The sequence below is a fragment of the Nicotiana tabacum genome, chromosome 8, assembly GCF_000715075.1.
Source record: "Nicotiana tabacum cultivar K326 chromosome 8, ASM71507v2, whole genome shotgun sequence".
Classification (NCBI taxonomy): Eukaryota; Viridiplantae; Streptophyta; class Magnoliopsida; order Solanales; family Solanaceae; genus Nicotiana; species Nicotiana tabacum.
In genome coordinates, this window is record NC_134087.1 from 58,879,664 (window position 1) to 58,903,540 (window position 23,877).

A 23,877-nucleotide genomic window follows, 5' to 3' on the forward strand; every position below is an offset into this window, starting at 1 on the left:
ATTAGGGACTCTTTGTGTTGATTTCCTTTATAAGTTTTGTTAGTCATGCTTTGGTTGCATTCATTTTTCTTGTCAAGTTGTTACGTTATGATTATTTGGAGTGTCTCACCAATTGGATTCAGTGACAGAGGAATTCTTACTGACTAACTAAATTGTGGGATTTGAATTTTTAATGAAATAGATCACTATTTTTGTTAAATTTAATTGATCCAAACTAGCTAAAAATATGTTTGAAGATTAGATGTTAATAAATTGTATCCATTGATATGTTCTTTTATTGATAACATCATTGTACGGTTAGGCTTAGTCCAATTCTGGAGCATACCAATTTTGAATTTGAGCCTTTATAAGAACTTTGAAGTTCATTTACTAGTGTAGATAACAGTTAAATGAGGTGTACAACAAAATTATAGATATTGTTGTTTGTTATTGTATGTACTACATAGTAATACAACTTTGACTCTGTCAATTGAGTAGTGTAATCTCTGTCGACTTTTGTTAAACAGCCACCCTTACGAATCATGTATGTGAATCCGCACACATTTTTCTGTTTTAATAAGCAATGAATTTCATAGTTGCTTTAGGCGCGCTATTTAAAAAATTACCTTCCTCAAATCGGGTGTGCATTTCATGTGACCCAAATTCAAATCCTAACAGCGTTAAATAAAATGTGTCGTGGACCGCGGGTGCATTTATGTGACATGGTTCAAGACGTGTTTTAGATGACGTTGAATTTTTTTTATAAAAACAAATAATAAATAAAAGCGGTTTTAAAGTTAAAATTGCACCATAGGCTAAAACATGTACTAAAATCAGATAATAGGCCAATTATAACAGTTGAGCAACCACGCTAGAACCACAGAATCCGGGAATGCCTAACACCTTCTCTCGGGTTAACAGAATTCCTTACCTGGATTTCTGTGTTCGCCGACTGTAATACAGAGTCAATCTTTTCCTCGATCCGGGATTTGAACCGGTGACTTGGGACACCATAAATCTCCCAAGTGACGACTCTGAATCTTTAATTACAATAGTCCCGTTTCGATTGTCATTTAATTGGAAAAACTCCTTATATGCTCCCTTCTCGGGAGTGTAGGAAAAAGGAGGTGTGAAATTCCAGTAGTCGTAAGTTCGACAAAGCACCAAGCGAAGAACTTTAGTACACCTATAGATTCCTTGAGGGACAACTTGTCATAGTTCAGTATATGTTTACAAAGTGAGGCCTAAAGATTGGCTAAAAGCTGGAGGAAAAAGGAGAGAAAAGTCGCATAGGCGCACATACAAGGACATATTTGTATAGACTGCACGACAAAAGGCAGCAATAGTTACGACATTGAAAGAATTCCGACCACATGTCATGGTGTGAGAAAGAGGCCTAAAGTGGGGAATGCCCTGGCTTTGGGATTTATTCACAAAACAGTTGCCTGGTGGCAAGGATAATAATATTGCAATTGTAACAGCTATAGGTTATGAGACTGATAAGAACATCAATCAACATTCGATGATGAATGTTCCAAAGGGGGGAATGATGTTACACCCCATGTTTTCGTACGTAAGAGTACATCGTAAGTCAATTGATGTAAGCTCAGAAATGAGATTGTCTTTGAAAGTACATAAAGTAAGTTAATAATGTTACCTTGGGGGTTACAAATATTTAAGATCATCAATAACAAGTACCAAGATGGTTAAAAAGGCTTAGAAGCTAAACAAATTGAAGAAAATAAGTTTCGTCGAAAGTCGATAAGTTTGGAATGTTGTAACATGCACTTTGGGGTGAGACTAGGGTTCTTAATGTGATAAGGAGTTATGATATAAGCTATTTTAGGTTTATGATAGTCGTGCATTACGTTTTGAATTCAAGCGAGTTGTGGAACAAAAGTTAGCAAAGGTCATTACAAGTTACATTCATAAATGTACTGAAAATTAGGTCAAATGTAGTGGAGCTTTTCTCCCAGTGAACTTGGAATTACAGGATGATCCACATATCCAATTGAAGATCTACGAGTCTAGTTTTTAACATATTAAATGTTTTGTCGATAAAACATCGGAGTATAGAGATTTTGCAGTTTTGCGAGACTACACAAGTTGCATAGATGACAAGTAGGTGTGTCACTAAAGCTTTTTGAGCAACATGTTTCGTGTGTTATATGAGGTCTTTCTGGGACATATTATATACTAAATTGAAGATCTTGGAATGTAGTTTCTAATGTTCTTAACTGTTCATTCATACGATATCCGGATAAAAAGATATAAGCATCGAAAGATGGGCCAATGTTAGGGTGCCAAGCTAGCACCTCTTTGACTTTTCAAAAGTTGATATATAGGTCTTAAGTCGTCTCTCTCTCTCTTCATTTTTACATATCACCCGACCAGAGAACGTCTTTCTCTTCATTTTTCATAGAAAACGACTAGAGAACCCCCATAAGTTCTCCCTTAAGCTATCTTCTAGGGTTTCAAAGAAGATTAACATCCCGGGTACGAAATCAAGAACCGATAATATTAGAACAATTCCTACGACGTAAGCATCGCTATACTACCTCTCTTTTCCTTTGTAGTTTGAGTTTTGTAAAGTACTTAATAGTTAATAAAACACATACTTTCTGTATTTAATCTTTTAAATTTCAAAGAAGGTTGATAAATTTGAGTTCTAATAGGGAGAACTCACGAGACGGTGATTGGAAGCCGTGAGTTCGAATTATTCGACTTGTAGTGGACTATTTTATGGACTGATTTGTGTTACTTTTGGGATGTCTATTTTGCTACTGTTTATTGGAGGTTTGGAGGAGAAATGGTATGGAGAATCACCACATAATGGCGAAATGGTGGATTAGTCATTCTTTGTAACATTTTCGGGGTGTTTGACACTATTATAGTTGTTGTTTTGGGTATGAAGTGATTGGGGTGTGTTGGGATATTGTAACCTAAATATAACATGGATTTCAACTTGAATACACTGTAGGAGGTCATTATATTCTGTTCTTTTATGTTCTTAAGGCTATCTTGACATTGATTAAGTTAAATGGATGAACTAGACGTGAACTAGTGAATAAAGTTGCTAATTGAGGATAATTGGAGTTGTGGATTGTTTTTCTTGTTATAAATATTTGGTATAAGGCTAGAATAAGTGATGAATGGCTTCATTATCATATTAATGATACTATTAAGTTAAATTAAAAAGTCTATAAGGGGTGATATGGGGGTATACAGATTCCAATCTGAGCTTGCCGCTCGTCGTAAAGTAGTTGTGACTTGTTGTTGTTATATGGTGTCTTGTTATTGATAATTATGTATTGATGGATTTCTCTGGTCATTCTTGTTGGTATATGGTATTGGAGGAGGCTCTTGTTACATGGGAGATGATGCCCAAATCTACATAAACGAGCTACTAGTTCAAATTGCGGACTTAGCCTTTACTCAACACTAATTTTTAATCTCCTTATGCTATGGTAGATTGAGTTGAGTTGTTTCAAGAATAGCTTGGAAGGTATTAAGGACTCAATGGAGTTAAGGTATGTTAAGGTTATCCATTCTTTCCTTTTAGCATGATCCATATGATACAAACAAAACGTGCAAACGCGGAACATTCATAAATGACTCTATTCATAGAAGTACTAGGGGTACCTATGTTCTTGATTTCCCATATTTCCTATTATTATATCTTCTGTTCATGGGTCTCAGAAAAATACGTAAGTTGTTAAAGTTTATCCGAAGGCATATAGATCTTATTACATTCCGAGAAATCTTACTAACTTACTTCATTATGCATTGCATTCATTTATACATGTACATTGACCCATGACCAGATGGCGTTATATACGCGTATATTATATGTATATGGGATATGGAAAAAGGTTATGGCGTTATATACGCACCACCACCTGATCAACTGGTATACATTGATGATTTCGCCCATAGTGGCTGAGATGATATGATGGGATGCCCTCAGAGGCTTGATGATGTTATGTATGCATATACATATGCATGGTATGTCATTTATACGCACATTCATGACATTATAAATTTATCATGATTCACGGAGCTATTCAGAATTACAGGTTGAGTTCTTTACTCTATGTTTCTTTTATGTCTGCAATCGGATAGGCTAAGCTAGTCCCTCAATAAACCTCCTCACCATCTCTCTCTCGGTGGGAAGTATAAGAAGAGCATGATAGGCCAAGGCAATAAATCTGGTCTCATACTGAGTGGCGGTCATAAAACCCTGCTGGAGACGCTCAAACTGCCTCCGATAGTCCTCCCTCTGAGTAATAGGAAGAAATTTCTCTAGAAATAGCTGAGAGAATGGGTCCCAAGTAAAAGCAAGCGACCCAGCTGGTCTGGACAAACAATAATCCCTCCACCAAAGTCGACCCCATTGGTCTCCACTATCCCCATGTTCTGTAAAGCCTCATGACAGCTGTCTGGGATCCTCTGAAGATGTACCATCATAGGTAGTAGTGAAAAGCTTGGTAAACCTATCCAACCTCTACAAAGCATCAACAGACATAGCTGCTCCATCACCGGTCTGAGCTACCACACCCGGCTGAACTACTCCAACTGGCTGAGCTGCTGGAGTCTGAAATTGAGGGGCCATCTGCTCCGGAGTGCGGGTAGCGGGAGTCTGTGCTCCTCCCCCAACCTGAGAGATGGTTGGTTCTACAGGAAGTAAGTCTGCCTGGGTGACACTGTCCATAAGGCCCACTAGGTGGTCCAGAGCATCCTGGAGTACCGAGGTAGCGATGAACCCTTCTGGAACATGAGTTGGCCTGCTGGAACGGTTTGGGCTAGAACCTCATCATCAAACTCTACCTGAGGCTCCACTGCTGGTGCTGCTGTTCTGGGCCGAGCCCTGCCCCTACCTCGGCCTCTAGCACGGCCTCGGCCTCTGCCTCTGCCCCTCGTAGGAGCTACCACTAGGGGCTCGGACTGCTGATCAGCGGATGAAGAAGCACGTGTTCTCGCCATCTACAAAAGAACGGAGTAGAAGTTCAATTAGCATTGAAAAGTCAAATCGCACGACAGAGAAGAATAGATGTGAAGTTATTCCTAAACTCTGTAGCCTCTAGGGGATAAGCATAGACGTATCCGTACCGATCCCTCAGACCCTACTAAGCTTGTCCGTGAATTGTGAGACCTAGGCAACCTAGTTCTCTGATACCAACTTGTCATGACCCGAATTTTCCACCGTCGGGACCGTGATGGTGCCTAACATTGTACCCGCTAGGTAAGCCAATGTTACTGTTTATTTTACGCCTTTTTTTATCTCTTAGAAATTTACAAGTTAACATAAGAAGTACAACGGAAAAATAAATGCGGAAGAAGAGGGTTTAACAGATTAACATAATACAAATGCGAAACCGTACTAAAACTCCACCAAGAACTGGTGTAAGAATCTCACGGACGGTCTACGAATACTACAAATAAATGTCTGAACAAAAAGTATACATATGTCTCGAAAATACAGAAAACAGAAAAGAAATACGATAGAAGGGGACGCCAAGGCCTGCAAACGCCTGCAGGACTACCTTGGGTCTCCACAGGACTGAAGGCAACAACCTCGAACTACGGTCCGTAAGGGCCAATACTAAGATATGCACAAAAAGTGCAGAGTGTAGTATCAGTACAACCGACCCCATGTACTGGTAAGTGTCGAGTCTAACCTCGGCGAAGTAGTGACGAGGCTAGGACACAACAACCATATAAACCTGTGCAGTTAAATTATATACGAGAAGCAATAATAACAAGAGTTTAACAGAATAAGACGGGAAAGGGGAACATGCTGAGGGGGGATATCAGATTATGACAATAATAAAGTAAAGCGACAAAGTAAATATCAAACTTAAAGCAACGGAAATGATAACACAGTAACAAGTGCACGACATCACCCTTCATGCTTTTACTCTCATCCTCACCATAGAAATTAACAGAAATGGAACGGCATCACCCTTCGTGCTTTTACTCTCTTATAATCATGGCACGACATCACCGTTCGTGCTTTTACTTTCAATAATATGGCACGACATCACCTTTCGTGCTTTTACACTCACAGAATATGGCACGACATCACCCTTCGTGCATTAACACTCATAAAATCAGCACATCACCCTTCATACATTATCACTCACTCACAATATCATGCACTGCATCACCCTTCGTGCTTGACACTCTTCCTCACCCAAATAATAGAAATAATAACATCCCGACAAGGGAATCAACAATAGAAATAATATTGACCCGACAAGGGAGTCAACAATAGAAACACTAATATCCCGGCAAGGGAATCAACTATAACCATCCTAGTTTCAACAGTTACTTCACAAAATAAACCTCAACTTGAGCCAATACTCGACAATGGTCAAATTCCAAGAATTTATCACAAGTCTTGTTCCACAGTGATAATAATCAATTTAAGCATGAACAGTACATAATCAAAGTCACAACAATCATTGTATAAGACTCACGGGCATGTTTGACACCAACGTATAGATACTCGTCACCTCACCTATACGTCGTACTCGACACTAACACGTAGAAAATAAGACACAACACTTATTCCCTCAAGCTAAGGTTAGACCAAATACTTACCTCGATTCCATGGCCAAAAGTCAAGCCTCAAATACCGTTTCCCTTAATTTCCACTTCCAATCCGCTTGTATCTAGCCATAATTAACTTATTAACATTAATTGAAGCCAAAGAAACCAATTCAAATGAAAATTACAAATTTTCCAACATTCTTTCAAAAAAGTCAAAACCCGACCCCGGGCTCGCTTGGTCAAAACTCGAGGTTCGAACCAAAACCCATTCACCCATTCGAGAAATATGCAATTAGTTTCGGAATCCGACCCAAATCGAGGTCTAAATCCTCAAATTTTGTAAAATTCCCACTTCTCTTAAAATCCCTAATTTCTACCCTTAAAGAACAAGATTTAGGCCTAGAAATCTAATGGGTGTTGATGAAAAATGAAAGAAATGAGTTTAGGAACACAAACCTAGGATTTGGTGTTGAAATTTCTCTTCAAAAATCGCCCAAGGTTGGTTTCTATGGAAGAAGATATGAAATAATGGCTTTTTCCCGTTTCTGCTTCTGCTTTAAGTGCTAGGCGACAACGTTCATCGCGTTCGTGTGAGCACTGTCGTGTTCGCAAAGAGCAGCCTCCTAAGGACTTACACGATTGTGGGAAAGGCTACGCGTTCGCGAAGGTTTAGCCCGCCCTACCTTCGCATTAGCGATAAGGGGTTCGCGTTCACATAGGATTTCCCTAGGTTCCCTGACTATGCCTCCTAAAGCTACGCGTTCGCGGTTGACCGGTCGTGTTCGCGTAGAGCAGTCCCCCTAATGCTCCGCGTTCGCGACCTTGGTCTCGCGTTCGCGTAGAGTAAGATCCTCCCCCAACCCAGTTTCCCCTTCGCGATCGCGAGAGTGACTACGTGAGCGCGAAGCACAGTGCAATAGACACCAGATACAACAAACTCATACCAGATTTTCTAAGTCAAATACACCCCAAAGCCTATCCGAAACTCACCCGAGCCCTCAGGGCTCCAATCCAAACATACACATAAGTTTAAAAACATCATACATACTTGTTCGTGCGATTAAATCGCCAAAATAACACCTAGAACTACGAGTTTAGCATCAAGATCAAGGAAAAATCTCAAGGACTCTTAAAGTTTTCATTTTTACAACCGAGGGTCTGAATCACGTCATATAAACTCCGTTTCTCACCAAATTTTACAGACATAACTTAAATACCATATTAAACCTGTACCAGGCTCCGGAACTAAAATACGGGCCCGATACCATCAAATTCAACCATCTTTAAATTTCCAAAAACTCTTATATTTTCAGTTAAACAATTTTATTCAAAAATTCATTTCTCGGGCTAGGGACTTTGGATTTCAATTCCAGGCATATGCCCAGATCCCATATTTTCCTACGGACCCTACGGGACCGTCAAATCACGGGTCCGGGTCCGTTTATCCAAAATATTGACCGAAGTCAACTTAAATTCAATTTTAAAGGCAAAATTAGCATTTTCCTCAAATTTTCACATAAAGGCTTTCCGGATATACGTCCGGACTGTGCACGTAAATCGAGGTGAGATAAAAGGAGGTTTTTAAGGCCTTGGAACTCATATTTGACTTTTCAAACAAGCGATGACCTTTTGGGTCATCACATGTTCAATAATGAAAGAATTTATATATGGTTGAATTTTAATTGATTTGAAATCCTAAATATTAGGATTTTTTGTATAGTTAAAATAAGGAAAGACTTGATAAGCAATAATTTCAAACTCCTAAATATTAGAAAATAATTTAAATGACTATTTTGTCTGAAGTGAAATCTAATCTTAAAGGGTAAAAAAGGCGAACGATATTTTGCTAAATCTTCGTACTTCTAATATAGTATAGAATATAGATAGAATATTTGAAAAAAAATAACCAAAAAAGTAATCCTTGAATTACATATGAATCTATGATAAAATAAAAGGGTAATATATAAATTCCAGCCTAAATTTGTTTTAAATTTCAATGGTCCACTTAAACTTTACAAGCGGCCTAGTACTCTCCCGTGTCCAAAGTGCATTTGATATCACCTGTCTTCACTAAATTACGGATGTGTGAGAAGTAAAAAAACTTGTTACATAATTTCAGATTTTATCACAAAAATTCTCTGGCAAGTAAGAGGAAAAATATGTGTTTTCCTTTATTCCCATCTTGATTTCCTTTCCAACCTTTAGGGCATTCTCTTCATTGCTCCTAGCTAGAAATTGAACGTTAAATTTCTGTAATTTTTTCCTCTATCTCCTATTCATCTCTAATCATCAAATTTTTGAAACCATTGGATTAAAGTTTCTCAACCCCTTTTAGAACAATCTCCAAAGTGTTTTCATTAAAAAATTTGCTCTCTTGATTTGTCGGCAACTCATTTTCTGTTGTTTTCGACGTGTGCTTAACTTTCAATTAGATAGATTTTGAACAAGTATAGGAGAATATTAGGTCGTTCACAAAGTTTAAATGTCTAATTGAAAATTGAGGACAGCTTCATGGGGGATTTATGTATTATTCCTAAAAGAAAAGGACTAAAGGAAAGGACCAAATATATCCTGTATTTTCGAAAATGATTTAAGAATACCCCTCGTTATACTATTGGGTTATCTAAACCCCTACCGTCATACTTTGGAACAAAAATACCCCTATTTTGGATGGAGTACCATGTGGCGGCACCAGATTAAAACGACCCATTTTAAAAAAAACCCACAACCTACCCCTATTTTCATTTTTTCAGTTTTTTTTTAAAAAATTTTCTTTTTGTAAAACTTTAAAAAAAAATTGCAAAATATTTTCATTTTTTTAAAATTAATGCACCAGTAGTCCACTAATTTAGGAAAGTGTTCTTTTATTTTTATCAGTTTTTACAAAAAACTTTTTTTTTTCATTTTTTTCCAGTTTTTTAAAGTATTTTTTTTTGTAAAAACTGAAACTTTTTTTTGTAAAAAATGATTTTATTTTGTTTTTTTAACAAAATATTTTTGTTTATTAACTGAAAAAAATATTTTCAACCAAATATTTTGGTTTTTGAAAAATATTTTTTTTACAGTTTTTTAAAAGCATTTTTTTTTGTAAAAAGTGGAAAAACAAATTTGTAAAAATTGAATTTTTTTTTTAACAAAATATTTTCGTTTTTTTAAAAATTGAAATTTATAAAAAACTGAAAAAATAAATAAAAATAGGGGTCGGGTTGTGTGTTTTTTTAAAAACGGATCGTGTAAAAAAAAGAAATGGGCCGTTTTAATCTGGTGCTGCCATGTAGTACTCCATTCAAAATAGGGGTATTTTTGTTCCAAAGTATGATGGTAGAGGTATAGATAACCCAATAATATGATGAGTAGGAGTATAGATAACCCAATAGTATAAGGAAATGTATTTCTTAGACCATTTTTGAAAGTAGAGGGTTATATCCAATTTATCCACGACATCAAATCAAAGTTGGAAAAACACAAACGGAAAAAATGATGTCCCAAATCTCAAACCCACCACTGATTTCTACAATTATTTGTCTTACTATTCCTCCTTTCCTATTATCCACACAAATTTCCACTTCCACACAATTTTCCCACTTCCCATCTTTTGTCACACCCATACATATACATTCACACGCATATTCTATACTAAAATTTTGATTTTTTTGAAAATTCTCAGATGGTTCTTGATCCATTATACTGATTTATTAGTATAGGACTGGAAACTGGAGTAGATACACCAATTTGTTCAAGTGGTATGGCAATATGTTTTCGTTATTTTCCATGCCATTTGGAAATGGGTCTTACAGTTGCAGCCACTGGAACCCATCTTCACTATTGCCAGCTCAATTATGCAAAGGCGATTTCTGGGCCTGGGTTTGGACTTAGATTATCGTATGGATATCGTCGTGTCAAGTTTGTTGTCAGTGCTGAACTATCCAATGCTTTCTCCGTCAACATTGACTTGGATTCTCAGGTAATTTTTTTTTTGCTTCTCTTCAGTTAGGAATTGTACAAACAATGTAACAATACAAGGTTGTGGTAATTGATAAGGAACTGCTGTTGAATTTCACAGCGGATCTTGCTTAAAAGGTATTAGTGATGTCAAAATATACAGAATCTACGGGCCTCAAAATAAATCTTTAATGCTGATGCTTTTCGAGTGAGTAAATTCGTGTTTGCGACATTGTTCATTTAATTGATTCGAAACAGTTTCTAGTCTAATTTCTAGCTCATTAGTATCTAATTATCAGTCTTGCCCCGACAGGAATCTAGCTCTCACTCTTTTCCGATAATTGTTTGTTGAAAACTAGATATTGCTGGGTGATTCTTTTTTACTGAACATCAAATTGTCCAGGCTGGTGATACTTCACAGTTGCCCCGAATGGGTCCACTACCTGGGGACATTGCAGAGATAGAGGCTTACTGTAGAATCTTTCGGGCTGCTGAACAACTTCATAATTCATTAATGGACACCCTATGCAATCCACTGACCGGAGAATGTAATGTCTCGTATGATGTACCCTCAGACGATAAACAAATACTTGAAGATAAACTAGTTTCTGTTCTAGGATGCATGGTATGTCTTCTAAATAAAGGAAGGGAGGAAGTCCTTTCTGGGAGATCCTCGATTACAGACTCTTTCCGTGATGTTGATGTGCATGTGACGGATGATGAGCTTCCTCCACTTGCAATTTTCAGAGGTGAAATGAAGAGATACTGTGAGAGCTTACATGTTGCTCTTGAAAACTATTTGACACCTGATGATCCTCGCAGCATTATTGTGTGGCAAAAACTGCAAAGACTGAAGAATGTATGTTATGATGCCGGATTTCCTCGTGGTGAAAAGAAACCCAGCCATACACTGTTTGCTAACTTTAGTCCTGTTTATTTGTCAACATCAAATGAAGAGACGCAGTCTACGACTTCTGAGGTTGCTTTCTGGAGAGGTGGTCAGGTAACTGACGAAGGTCTTAGATGGCTGTTGGAGAGAGGGTTCAAAACCATTGTAGATCTCAGAGCCGAGACTGTAAAAGACATCTTCTATGAGAAAGTGCTAGATGAAGCCATTTCGTCAGGGGAAATTGAATTAATTGAACTACCTGTTGAAGTTGGTATATCGCCTTCAGTGGAGCAGGTCGAAAAGTTTGCAGCATTGGTCTCTGATTTAAACAAAAGGCCCTTATATCTCCACAGTAGAGAAGGAATTAAGAGGACATCAGCTATGGTCTCTAGATGGCGGCAATACATTACTCGCTATACACCACAAGTTGTAGCCAGTACATATAAGACAGCAGACTCAACTGGGAACTCATCACGTGATGCTAGAGGAACTGAAGAAACATTTATGTTGCCAAGGTCAGAAGAAGGTACAAGCTTTAATGATGAAGTCAGCTCTGCATCTGATAATCAAGACGGATCACTGCCTAAAAGATCAGACGACATAAATTCTGATGTGAAAGATATCAAGCACATTTCTGAAACTACGGGCCTAGGCAAGACTGAAGGCGACGAAGTTGTTTCATCCAATAGGAAAAGCACAGTGCTAGAATCTGACAGTGAAGTAGCACCCTACATTAATGTGAACCCACTCAAGTCTCAGCTGCCTCCCTCTAATGTCTTCTCCAGAAAAGAGATGTCCGCATATTTCAGAAGTAGGATGGTTTCACCTGCAACATATTTTACTCATGAAAGGAAAAGATTGGAGGTGCTTTCTGCTTCAAGATATAGCTACAAGGGAGTGCCTAAGGGAAATGAAACTACAAGCATATACAGTGAGAATGGAGTGATGGAATCACAAAATTTAAATGGTTCGTCTCTCAATAAGCACTTAACTACTAACCCTTCAACTTCCTCGTCAAATACAGAGATGTATGCTGGTCATAGTGACTCCGCAACTCCAGTCTTGAATGGAATCAGCAACGGCGAAGTACAAACCTCAATAAAAAAAGTTGGAATTGTTGACGCAAGAGATGAGATAGAACGTACTGCTGAGTCTAGAGTCACTACAGGGGAAAGGAGGAATATTGAGGTCTCCACACCTTTGCTGGAAGATAACTTGGAGCAGATTGAAGGAAATATGTGTGCTTCAGCCACTGGTGTTGTAAGAGTGCAGTCAAGAAGGAAGGCAGAGATGTTCTTGGTTCGCACAGATGGGTATTCGTGCACCAGAGAAAAAGTAACAGAATCTTCCTTGGCCTTCACTCATCCTAGCACCCAGCAGCAGATGCTTTTGTGGAAATCCACACCAAAGACTGTACTGCTATTAAAGAAGCTGGGATACGAACTCATGGAAGAAGCTAAAGAGGTTCTTCTCAAAGTTCTCATTAATCTAGTTGAATTTTTACCTTGTGATTTTCATTTTCTACTGATGCTGGGAACCTCTCTTCATTTTTCACTTCTTTCAAGCTCTGAGGAACGCAGAAAGTGAAATTATGCTTATCATTAATTATGACTCTGTGTATCTCCCACTGAAATCACCATCCATCAACCAACTGGTGGAAAGGAAAATATGATCTTTAGTTTTCTCTGTTTGATTTGGATTGTCTTTACCTCTGACTTTCCTTCCCCTCCCTCTAGCACACTTTAAATGTGCCATTCTACTTAGTCAACTAGCAGGATGCAGAGATCTTTTGATCAATATGAATCTCAAGTTACTCTCTAACCTGTTAAGATTTCTGTCTGTCCATCTCATTTTGAAAACCTCAGGCATCAGTTTGATGAACTTAGATTTATTACATCATGTTAACTTGCTTATAAGCTGGAAATAAACTATGCACGTCAAAGTTTTATTTCAAATATTTTGGTTTACATTTCCATTAGCAATTGTTCTCTGCCATTCATTCACATATTCTCATAAGTTTTAACACTCTTAACAAGCAGAAGTTCTAACACCATCTCCTTTTTTTAACCCCCGAAGGTTGCTTCTTTCTTGTATTCCCAAGAGAAGATGACTGTTCTTGTTGAACCTGAGGTGCATGATATTTTTGCACGAATCCCAGGCTTTGGGTTTGTTCAGACCTTCTATAGTCAAGATACCAGGTGGGATGACTAATAAACTGTACGTGCAGAAGCATTGTCCTTTTCATTTTTTTTTTCTATCTGGTACTTCACGAAGAGATGTATGACCTTGCCTGATGTACCAAATGCAGTGATCTTCACGAGAGGGTTGACTTTGTTGCCTGTTTGGGAGGAGATGGTGTGATACTCCATGCGTCAAATATATTTCGAGGTGCTGTCCCACCCGTCATCTCATTTAACCTAGGATCCCTTGGATTTCTCACTTCCCATCCAGTATGCCTCTCAACTTAAATGTTAAGCTTTGATTCTTTATTATCTATAAATACTCATCTTTTACTTCTCTGTCATCAATTCGTACAGTTTGAAGATTATAAGAAGGATCTTAGACAAGTCATCCATGGAAACAACACTCTAGATGGTGTGTATATAACTCTAAGAATGCGTCTCCAATGCGAGATATTCCGAAGCGGGAAAGCAATGCCTGGAAAGGTGTTTGATGTCCTAAATGAAATTGTAGTTGATCGTGGTTCTAATCCATACCTGTCCAAAATAGAGTGTTATGAACATGACCGCCTCATTACCAAGGTGCCGTTTTTATTCTTAACAGTCAACCCCTTCCAAAACATTTAGAAGGGGAACATTCTATTTTAATATTTTAGATCTTGTTTCTTATAGGAAATTCTACAAGTGCTCTGCTGAATTAATGATCAAGAGATTAAAGAATAATCATGTCATACTGTCTTATATTATTTGGCAGGTGCAAGGTGATGGCGTCATTGTGGCCACTCCAACTGGAAGTACAGCTTACTCGACAGCTGCTGGGGGTTCCATGGTACTTCTGATACACATCACTTACGAATATATGTTGTGAAATGCCACAAGTAAATACTGCATTAGAATCGATAGACCAAGTGAAATGTGAGACCCTTAAAATTCAAATCAGAAGGTTGAGGTTCAAAGCTCGAGCAGTTTGATGTGGCAGCAATGGAAACTGAACAAAGTTACTACAGGGAGGGGAGAAAAGACCAACTAACCTCCCCCTGCCCCCTAGATTAAAGCAAGGAAAACATGAAGACGGAAAACATGAAAAATAAAAAAAGACGCTGTGCACTTCATTGTCAAATATACACTTTGCAAGTATGACTTTTAAGAATTATTGACAGAGTTGGGTTGATTTCCCCCGTCATACTTTAAAGTAAATAAATGAATAGGTATCACCCTTTTATGGTAAATGTTCCAAATAGGCAATAGTTGTATTAAACAACTTCCTTGTTCTGTTCGGGATATTAGGCATCAAAAGCAGTAATGGCAGAAAATCCTACTATAGCAAGCGAGCTATGTCATACCACTTGACTTACCGTTACATATATAAACCTGCTTTTCAGCTTCCTTTTTAACATTGTATTTATTATTCTTTCTCTAATAACAAAAACTTTAAGTTGCAAATTTGTGACAAGACGGCCTTTGCTACTTAAATTTGATTCTGATACAAGATGTTATTAACGATATACTCTTGAAGTAAAATTTTGAAAATTATACTGACTTGCTGCTGATCTTATTGGTGATGAGATCCTACTCTTTGAACCATTGTTCATCCTGCCAACAATTATTAGTTGTTTTGCCTTCAGTTAGTGAATGCATAAACATCATGTGACAGGGTAATTTATGCCATGCAGGTGCATCCCAATGTTCCATGCATGCTCTTTACACCAATCTGTCCACATTCTCTCTCGTTTAGGCCTGTCATACTTCCAGATTCTGCAAGACTAGAACTAAAGGTGACTGTCTCTATATATATATTATGATTATTGGAAAAGAATCTCATTACTATTTTACGTATCGAAAATATTCTCGTTACTAGTTTGTGCTAATACCTCTCATTTCCTAACCAAAAGCTTTATACAATTTACAGTATTTTCCAACTAAAATGGAAGAAGAAATAGGACCTTTGTTCCTTCTTTAGTGCTGCTAATCTTTTTCCTCGGCTTCATGGATTTGTATACGATGGTAAAAGGTCTGGAAATATGTGATCACTAATACATGCAAGAGGGAAGAAATATGTAGTTCCTGTATATCATCTTAGCGTCTTGGCTTTTTGTATATATAATATAAGTGATATCCCAAAATAATTTTCCAGGGAAGCCTAATTAAAATATTTTTCCAGAATGGTATATCTCTTGGGATGAAAGAAAAATATAGAGGAAACTAAAGGTGGAAGCAAGCTAAGAAGGTTATAAAAAAAAAAAAGAGGATCGATCAAGTAATTTGGGGGATATACATCCTATTGAATTTTTTGCCTTGTTCACAAGTCTGGCAATAGGTGAGGACACAGGTTGCTGAAGTTCATTCTAGGACAGTGTATGTTATTACATAAAAACCTCATGATATGCTGTATATGTAGACACTTTTTGTCAAAGTCTTTAGGCTAGATCTGGAGACCAACGTTGCACAGGATAGAACAAAGAGTTTAATTGTATTGTTCTTGAGAGCCATATCGATCAAGTATGTGGTTTGTTCAGATCTTCTCTAGGTGTTGCACCTTTAAATGGAAAACTCTCAAAAGCTGAATCAGCTAAAATTGTTGTGTCTTAATAAGGTGCAGTTAATTAGCAAACATTCTCTTCAGATAGTATAGTTGATTAGTTGTTGCTGTGGGAAAGGTCTACAGCTGTTTTAAGTTTTTGAGCAGTAATATGGCTGCTTCTTTCAAATGGTTCGGTTAGGTCGATTCTATTATTGGTAAGGGATGAGTGCTGCTTTTAGATTCCCCTGATAGTTATTTGAATTTTGTTAGCTCCCCAATATTAGCTTGAACATCTATTGGAGCTAGCAAACCTTCTTTTTTGCTATATCTCTTTTGTAACTATTTTGCATCTTTTTGATACCAGCAATGAAACCAATTACATCATTACAAAAAAAGGGATAAGTACTGCTTTAGAGGCGGGAAAAGAGAAGAATCTTTAGAAATAATAACAAAGCTGACAAGGCTTACTAGAGAATGGTGTTCAAGGTTTCACTTCCGGAATCTCCTCGACATCACATTAGGGTTTAGTAGCGTCATACATTGTGCGCGAATTAGAATAAGCTCAGTTCTAAACTTGTGTCTCTTGAGCCCTAGTGAAGGAGAACTATTGGGAAATCTTCTATAGAAAGTCTAACTCCTCATAAAGCTTAGGGTGAGATGGCGTAACTTAGTTCCATATACCATGTGTATTAAATGATAGTTTTGGTAGCTGAGTGCTCTTCATTGGGCCAAACCTGCATTTAATGATGGAAACCTTCACAGATGTTAACATTTTCATTACTGAAGATGCTACCAATGCCCTATAGTGTATCAAGTTCCCTGTGAAGGCATTAGAGCTGCTTTTATAAAAGATGTGGTCATGGACAGATGCAAAAAACACCCACATTTTTTTTTGCTCTGCTTAGGATTTAATCCCTGGTGACAAAACTCAAGAATTCTAGCGAAGGTGAATTTTTCTCTCTCTACTGTCAAGCTCTCAGGCACACTCCCCGAGGAGCCTTGGAACAAGGAATCTTAGGTTTCCATGAACACCATTAGAAAGCCCCCGAAATTCCGACCACTCCACTGCAATTTTTCCGACGAAGAAGCTGCCACGCGCGGCACCTACCGGCGACCTAGCCGCCACGCGCCGGGCGCGTGAGCCCTTTTCCGGCAGGGTTTCAAAAAATTTCTTTTGGACAACTTCCTCTACTGATAATTCCGACCAGATCTGTACAATTTTTACAGATTTCCGACGACTTTTATTTTTTCCGGGGAGTGGGGAACCTCTGTTTAGTCCAGATTTCAGTATCTTTTACATCTACAGCTCAACTGTGATTACCATCAAACACTCCTTATAATTTCCATAACCTGAGCAGCTGGGTGGTACAATATGGGAGACAACCAGATTTATTTCAACGCAGGATTCAAATCTTTTGACATCACCAGATGGAATTCCAACAAAGATGTATGGTTCGAATGGGTGGAGAGAAGCCGCAACATGATGAGACGTTCATCCATGGGCAGAAAGACAATGGAATGGATTTGTTTTGTACTTAAAGAAGCATCGACAGATCAAATGAATTTAGTGAAGCGATGGAAGTACAAGGAACATATGACAGAACATTTCTGTACCAGGAAATTCAACGTTCATGGAAGATACATGAGCATTCTGTCACTGAAGGGAGAAGGGAGGTCTGTTATTATAATTCCAGAGTTAGCTTTGAATGCAGGTTGGAAAGACATAGAAGCTAAGATAGAAAGATTCATACATCAGACCCCAAAATGAATCCCACAGCCCCACCTAGAATCACTGTGGACAACTACCCTTATGTCAAAGCAATTAAGGAGAGTAAATGGCAATCCAATACCCTTCGAGAGGCAAAGGTCAGCATAAATAATGGAGATATCTCTGTTGTGGAACCGACAGGTAGCGAGGATTCTGGTCTACTAAAAAGATGCATTGTCGGGTTTTTTGGGAAAGAAATCAACGAGAGACCCACTTTAGCAGACATAAGGCGATGGGCTAGTGCGTCATGGAACAAAGCATATGGAGTAAACATGTATGAAATGACAGGCAACATGTTTCTTTTTGAATTTCCAAACAGATTCATGGCGGAGCAGATTATGCAAGGAGAATGGAGTTGGAAAAAGTTCAAGCTTCATCTGGAATGGTGGAGTCATACTGCTGGATGCATTCCAAACTCACAAATCGAGGAAACATGCTGGATTAGAGCCATGAGGATTCCTTTACATCTATGGTCACAAAAGATCTTCAAAGAAATAGGAGATCTCTGTGGGGGATGGATAGCTATTGAAGAAGAAACTGATCTCAAAAATCATCTTAAGTGGGCAAGAATTAAAATTGTTGGTGATGGCAGAAAGACTCCCAATGAGGTTGGGATTGAAAGAGACGGTATCAAATTTTTCATCCCAATCTGGGCTGAAAGACAGACAAGATATGAGCTGAAGATGCAAGAAAACGAACAATGTTTTGAAATAGAGAGATATTTGAACAATCTAGTGGGGTGCACCATATTGCAAAACACTGATAAAGGAAAGGCAAATGTGCAACTTACACAAGGTTCGAGTTCGATGAATCAGAGCAGTAAAGCGACAAACAACGAGCTGAAATCCTATGACTCTGATTTGGCTGCACAAGTCATTTTTAATGATCTCTCGTGTGAGTTTTCTGATGATATTAGGCTGAAGCCTTGTATTGAGGAAATGGGAGGACCTTCTTACCTGGGGGCAAAAGAGTCTACTCCAGGGGACCCAATCCCCAATGAAAACCTTGAAAGTATGCCAAAGGCAACACTTAACAGTTGCAGTAAGCCAGAAGGTGGAACAGAAATAGCAAGACTGGAACAGAAGGCAGGGGAGCAGAGCACAAACACAAATATGGAGGAAGATCAAGTTGGAAGTGATTTGGAACAACTAAATCACTTTAGCTCTATCTAAGATTGGGAAATCGAGGAGGTGAATCCTATAGCAGTTCAGCAACACAATCCATTAATGGATAAAGACATAGATGCAACACTATGGGTCCATCAAAATATGATCAAATTGGGGAAAATGTTTGGAGTAGATTTTCAAGGCCATGAAGAAGAAGCATTGGAGTTGTTAATGCAAATTGACAGTTGTAGACAGGTTAGAAGGGTGGAGACAGAGTTGGAGGTGAAGAAACAAAGATTCAAAGGATCACTGGAATTAAAAGGTTTAACTTCGTTTTATGTCAAATTCAAGAGTGACGGGAAAAGGAATAGGGGAAGAGATCTATCAATCATTTCAATATGAAGATCAAAGTAATTTCCTGGAATGTAAGGGGATTAAACGACAAGAAGAAAAGGGAGATCATAAAAAGTCAAGTGCAGAACTGGAGGGCAGACATTATATGCATGCAAGAGACAAAAGTGGAGGGGGATATTAAGGAAATAGTCAGTCAAATATGAGGTGGTAGATGAGTGAGGTATGCAAGTTTAGAAGCGAGCGGAACGAGAGGGGGGATTTTGTTATTATGGGATTGCAGAGTATGGAAAGGGGAGGTGTTACAGACTGGTGCATACACTTTGACTTGCAAGTTCGAGGCTCTTTTACAGAATTTTCAATGTCACATAACAAGAGTGTATGCTCCAAATTGTAGAATAGAAAGGAAAATAGTATGGAGAGAAATTGGTGCAGTGAGGGGATTGATGGAAGGTCCTTGGGCGGTTTGTGGCGATTTTAACGTTACAAGGTACCCTTCTGAAAAACGGGAATGTTCAAGGAGGTCCAAAGCGATGGTGGAATTCTCGGATTTTATAGAAGATATGGAGTTGATAGATCTACGACTTGAAGGAGGCTACTATACTTGGTTCAAAGGGGACAATCATACAGCCACTTCAAGAATCGATAGATTTCTCATTTCAGAAGAATGAGATGAAAGCTTCAGAAACATCAAGCAAACTATCCAACAAAGGTTGATTTCGGACCATTCACCTGTGGCTCTATACTGTGGTGCGTGGGAACAAGCTAAATCATACTTTAAGTTTGAAAATTGGTGGCTGAATGTGGAAGGTTTTGATGACAGAATTAGAGACTGGTGGACATCTTTTGAATTCTCAGGAAGACCAGATTACATTTTAGCTTGCAAGTTAAAAGCTCTTAAGGGCAAGCTAAAAGAATGGAGCAGAGTTTATGAAGGTAATTTGGGACTGCAAAAATCAAAATTGCTAAGTCAGCTAGCAGGTTTTGAGACAACACAACAACTAAGAGCGCTGACAGAGGAGGAATCAGTCAGGAAAGCAGCTACTCTAATGGAGATTGAGGAACAACTCAAGAATGAAGAAATTGTATGGAGACAAAAATCAAGAGTTCTGTGGCTCAAAGAAGGGGACATGAATACAAAAATTTTCCATCGTACTGCAAATGCACACAAAAGAAACAACAACATTGATCAACTAATGATTCGACAGGAAGTAGTCGAGGATCCAGACAGAATAGAGATTGAGATAACTGAATTCTACAAGAAGTTATACAAAGAACCTAAAGAGTGGAGACCAACGGTCAATTTCGAAAATAGCTCAAAAATTTCTAAATCAGAAAGGGAGTTTTTACAGAGTAACTTTGAGGAACAAGAAGTTTTGACCTGTCTGAAGATGTGTGCAAGTGACAAGGCCCCAGGTCCGGATGGATACACAATGGGTTTTTTCAGAAAGTGTTGGGACATTTTGAAGGAAGACATCATGACGGCCTTCAACAACTTCCATTCTCAGGAGATGTTTGAGAAAAGCTTCAATGCAACATATATAGCTTTGATTCCAAAGAAGACGGGTGCGAAAGAATTGAGAGATTTCAGACCGATCAGTCTGATAGGGAGCTTCTACAAATTGCTCTCAAAAGTCTTAACCGAAAGACTTAAGAGGGTGGTAGGGAAAATTGTCGATGCTCAACAAATGACTTTCATCAAAGGAAGACAAATAATAGATGCTGTGTTGATTGCCAACGAAGCTATGGATTCAAGAATAAAAAAGGAACCTGGAATCTTATGCAAATTAGATATTGAGAAGGCCTATGATCATGTAAATTGGAGCCTCCTACTCAGAGTGTTAGAACTAATGGGTTTTGGGCAGAAATGGAATAGATGAATGAAATTTTGCATATCTACTGTAAAATTCTCCATTCTCATAAATGGATCTCCTAAAGGTTTTTTCCATTCACACAGAGGTCTAAGACAAGGTGATCCTTTATCTCCCTTTCTATTCATTATAGCCATGGAAGGATTGAACAACATGATCAAAACGGCTAAAGTCAGTGGATGGGTTAAAGGTTTTGAGGTAAACAGGAGTGGGGCAAACAATCTAGAGATCACACATCTCCAATATGCTGATGATACTCTAGTCTTCTGTGATGCCGAAAAGGACCAACTTAGATTCCTAAGAATCATTTTGGTCTTATTTGAGGGAGTCTCAGGATTACACATCAACTGGAGAAAGAGCAATATTTTTTCCATTAATGAAGTTAACAACATGGAGCAACTGACACAGATATTGGGAAGAGAAGTTGGGTCCCTACCAACTGTTTACCTTGGGATGCCTCTTGGCGCAAGATCCAAATCAAAAGAAATCTGGAATTCAGTCATAGAAAAGTGTGAGAAGAAGCTGTCAAGATGGAAATCACAATACCTATCTTTGGGGGGCAGGCTAGTTCTAATCAACGAGTATTAGACTCACTTCCTACTTATATGATGTCTTTGTTCACAATTCCAGCAGGCATTTTACAGAGATTGGACAAACTCCGAAGATCATTCCTTTGGCAAGGTAATAAGGAGAAAAAGGTCTTCCGTTTAGTTAAATGGAAAACACTCACAATGGATAAAAAATAAGGTGGTTTAGGAATAAGGAATTTGAAGAATCATAGCAAGGCTCTTAGAATGAAATGGTTATGGAAGTACTCTCAAGAACCCCAATCTTTATGGGGCAAAGTGATCAAAACAAAGTATGGTGAGGAAAATAACTGGGTGTCAAAAAAAGTCAGAACATCATATGGAGTAAGTGTGTGGAAATCTATCAGAGAACTTTGGCCTATAATGAAGAATCACTCCTCCATAAGAGTGAACAACGGAAGGAACACATCATTCTGGAATGATAATTGGTTAGGAAACGGAAGCTTAAAGGAAAGATACCCCGATATGTTTGGTTTAGCACAAAACCAGCATAAGACAGTAGCTGATACGAGGAGTCATCAAGGATGAGAAATCGCTCTAAGAAGACAGTTGAATGACTAGGAGATAACAAGATTAGCTGACCTTTACAAAGAGTTGGGAGCATTTAAAGGATTACAGGAAGGTTTTGATTCACTTTGGTGGAAGAGGCACAACAGGGGGGTTTACCGGGTGAAGAATGCATATAAGATTTTGAATCATAATAATCAACAGGTGGACCCATGGCCTTGGAAACATATATGGAAAACAAAGATTCCATACAAGGTAGCTTGCTTCACTTGGCTACTAGCAAAGGAGGCGGTATTAACCCAGAATAATCTCGTAAAAAGGGGAATTTTCTTGTGCTCAAGATGTTTTCTGTGCGGGAAAAATGCTGAAACTGTCACACATTTATTTCTACATTGCAAGATTACAGACCAACTATGGAAAATCTTTATTAGTCTTAGGGGTATTTCATGGTCAATGTCATACAGGCTTAAAGATGTTCTTTATAGCTGAGAAGAAGCTGGAGCTGAAGCAACTAGTAGAGATAGATGAAGGACTGTCCCGGCTTGTATCTGGTGGACAGTTTGGAGGGAAAGGAACAATAGATGTTTTGAAGATTGAAGCAATCCAGTGCAGAAGATCAAACTCAACTGTATTCTTCTTTTTTGTTTTTGGTGCAAACAGATTTACATAGAAGATACATTGACAATCATAGACATACTAGGATCTTGCTAGGTCTCGAATTAGATCATCTACTAATCCTCTCCATGTAAATCTGGTTTTCAGTGCAACCTATGTACTGATGTTTTTAATATATACAATAGTTATCAATTCAAAAAAAAAGAAAAAAAGATGTGGTCATAGGCAGACTTAACATTGATCGAAGCAGCTGGTGGAGAGAAGGTACTTGTAAGACCTGCAAGCACGGGGAGCATGCAACGGTAGTTTTCAATCATACAATGCGTACCCTTAGTTTGACTTTTAGCAGTAGCCAGCTGTCCTTGTCCTTTTCGAATTGGCCTATTAAGTACGGGTTGTTGTTTGCACAAATGCCGAGCGGATGGAGTCAGGTACTAGTAGTGACAAGAATAAAAGGGGATGTACAGTAGTTGTGCTAGTGAAATAGTCCAACTGGCCTAGCTAGCCCGAGCCATTTTGTGGTACTAGATATCCATGTCACGACATTGTTCAAGTACAGGTGTGTTTGCAGAGAGTTCTCTCTCGTGGGAAGCTCAAAGCCTATTGTCTATTCCAGAATCTTATAAGTTTTTTGCATATGAACAGATTCCAGAGGATGCACGTAGCAATGCTTGGGTCTCCTTTGATGGGAAGAGAAGGCAGCAACTCTCTAGAGGAGATTCCGTTCGCATATATATGAGTCAGCATCCACTACCTACAGTTAACAAGTCTGATCAGACAGGTGATTGGTTCCGTAGCTTGATTCGTTGTCTAAATTGGAACGAAAGACTAGACCAGAAAGCACTCTGAAGCTATTGAGATTTAGTCCTCTCATTCATGTAAATTACTGTACAGTCATACAGGTAAGAGCAAAAGAATTACAATAGTAAGTCTATAAGGTTGTATTTACTGTCTGGCTCTGATATTCAGTCAGGTTTTACCCTCCTATTCAGCTGTCTTATTACTTTTA

General features: G+C 38.4%; 1 protein-coding gene across 7 annotated transcripts in view; it reads left to right on the forward strand.

Annotated features, from left to right (window-relative positions):
• The window catches only part of LOC107832438 (NAD kinase 2, chloroplastic), a 34,051-nt gene extending 10,174 nt beyond the window's left edge, over nt 1-23,877 (forward strand). For 2 of the 7 annotated variants that reach the window (XM_075219297.1, XM_016660281.2), the window contains 9 exons: nt 3,451-3,509; nt 10,231-10,495; nt 10,877-12,826; nt 13,439-13,560; nt 13,671-13,812; nt 13,900-14,124; nt 14,297-14,371; nt 15,216-15,317; nt 23,514-23,877. In XM_075219297.1, the coding sequence (XP_075075398.1) occupies nt 3,499-3,509; nt 10,231-10,495; nt 10,877-12,826; nt 13,439-13,560; nt 13,671-13,812; nt 13,900-14,124; nt 14,297-14,371; nt 15,216-15,317; nt 23,514-23,717 (3,096 nt within the window). In that variant the 5' untranslated portion in view covers nt 3,451-3,498 and the 3' untranslated portion in view covers nt 23,718-23,877. Of the gene's footprint in view, nt 1-3,450; nt 3,510-10,198; nt 10,496-10,876; nt 12,827-13,438; nt 13,561-13,670; nt 13,813-13,899; nt 14,125-14,296; nt 14,372-15,215; nt 15,318-23,513 lie in introns of all 7 variants that reach the window. The other 5 variants (XM_016660282.2, XM_016660285.2, XM_016660283.2 and 2 more) reach the window with 5 other exon arrangements.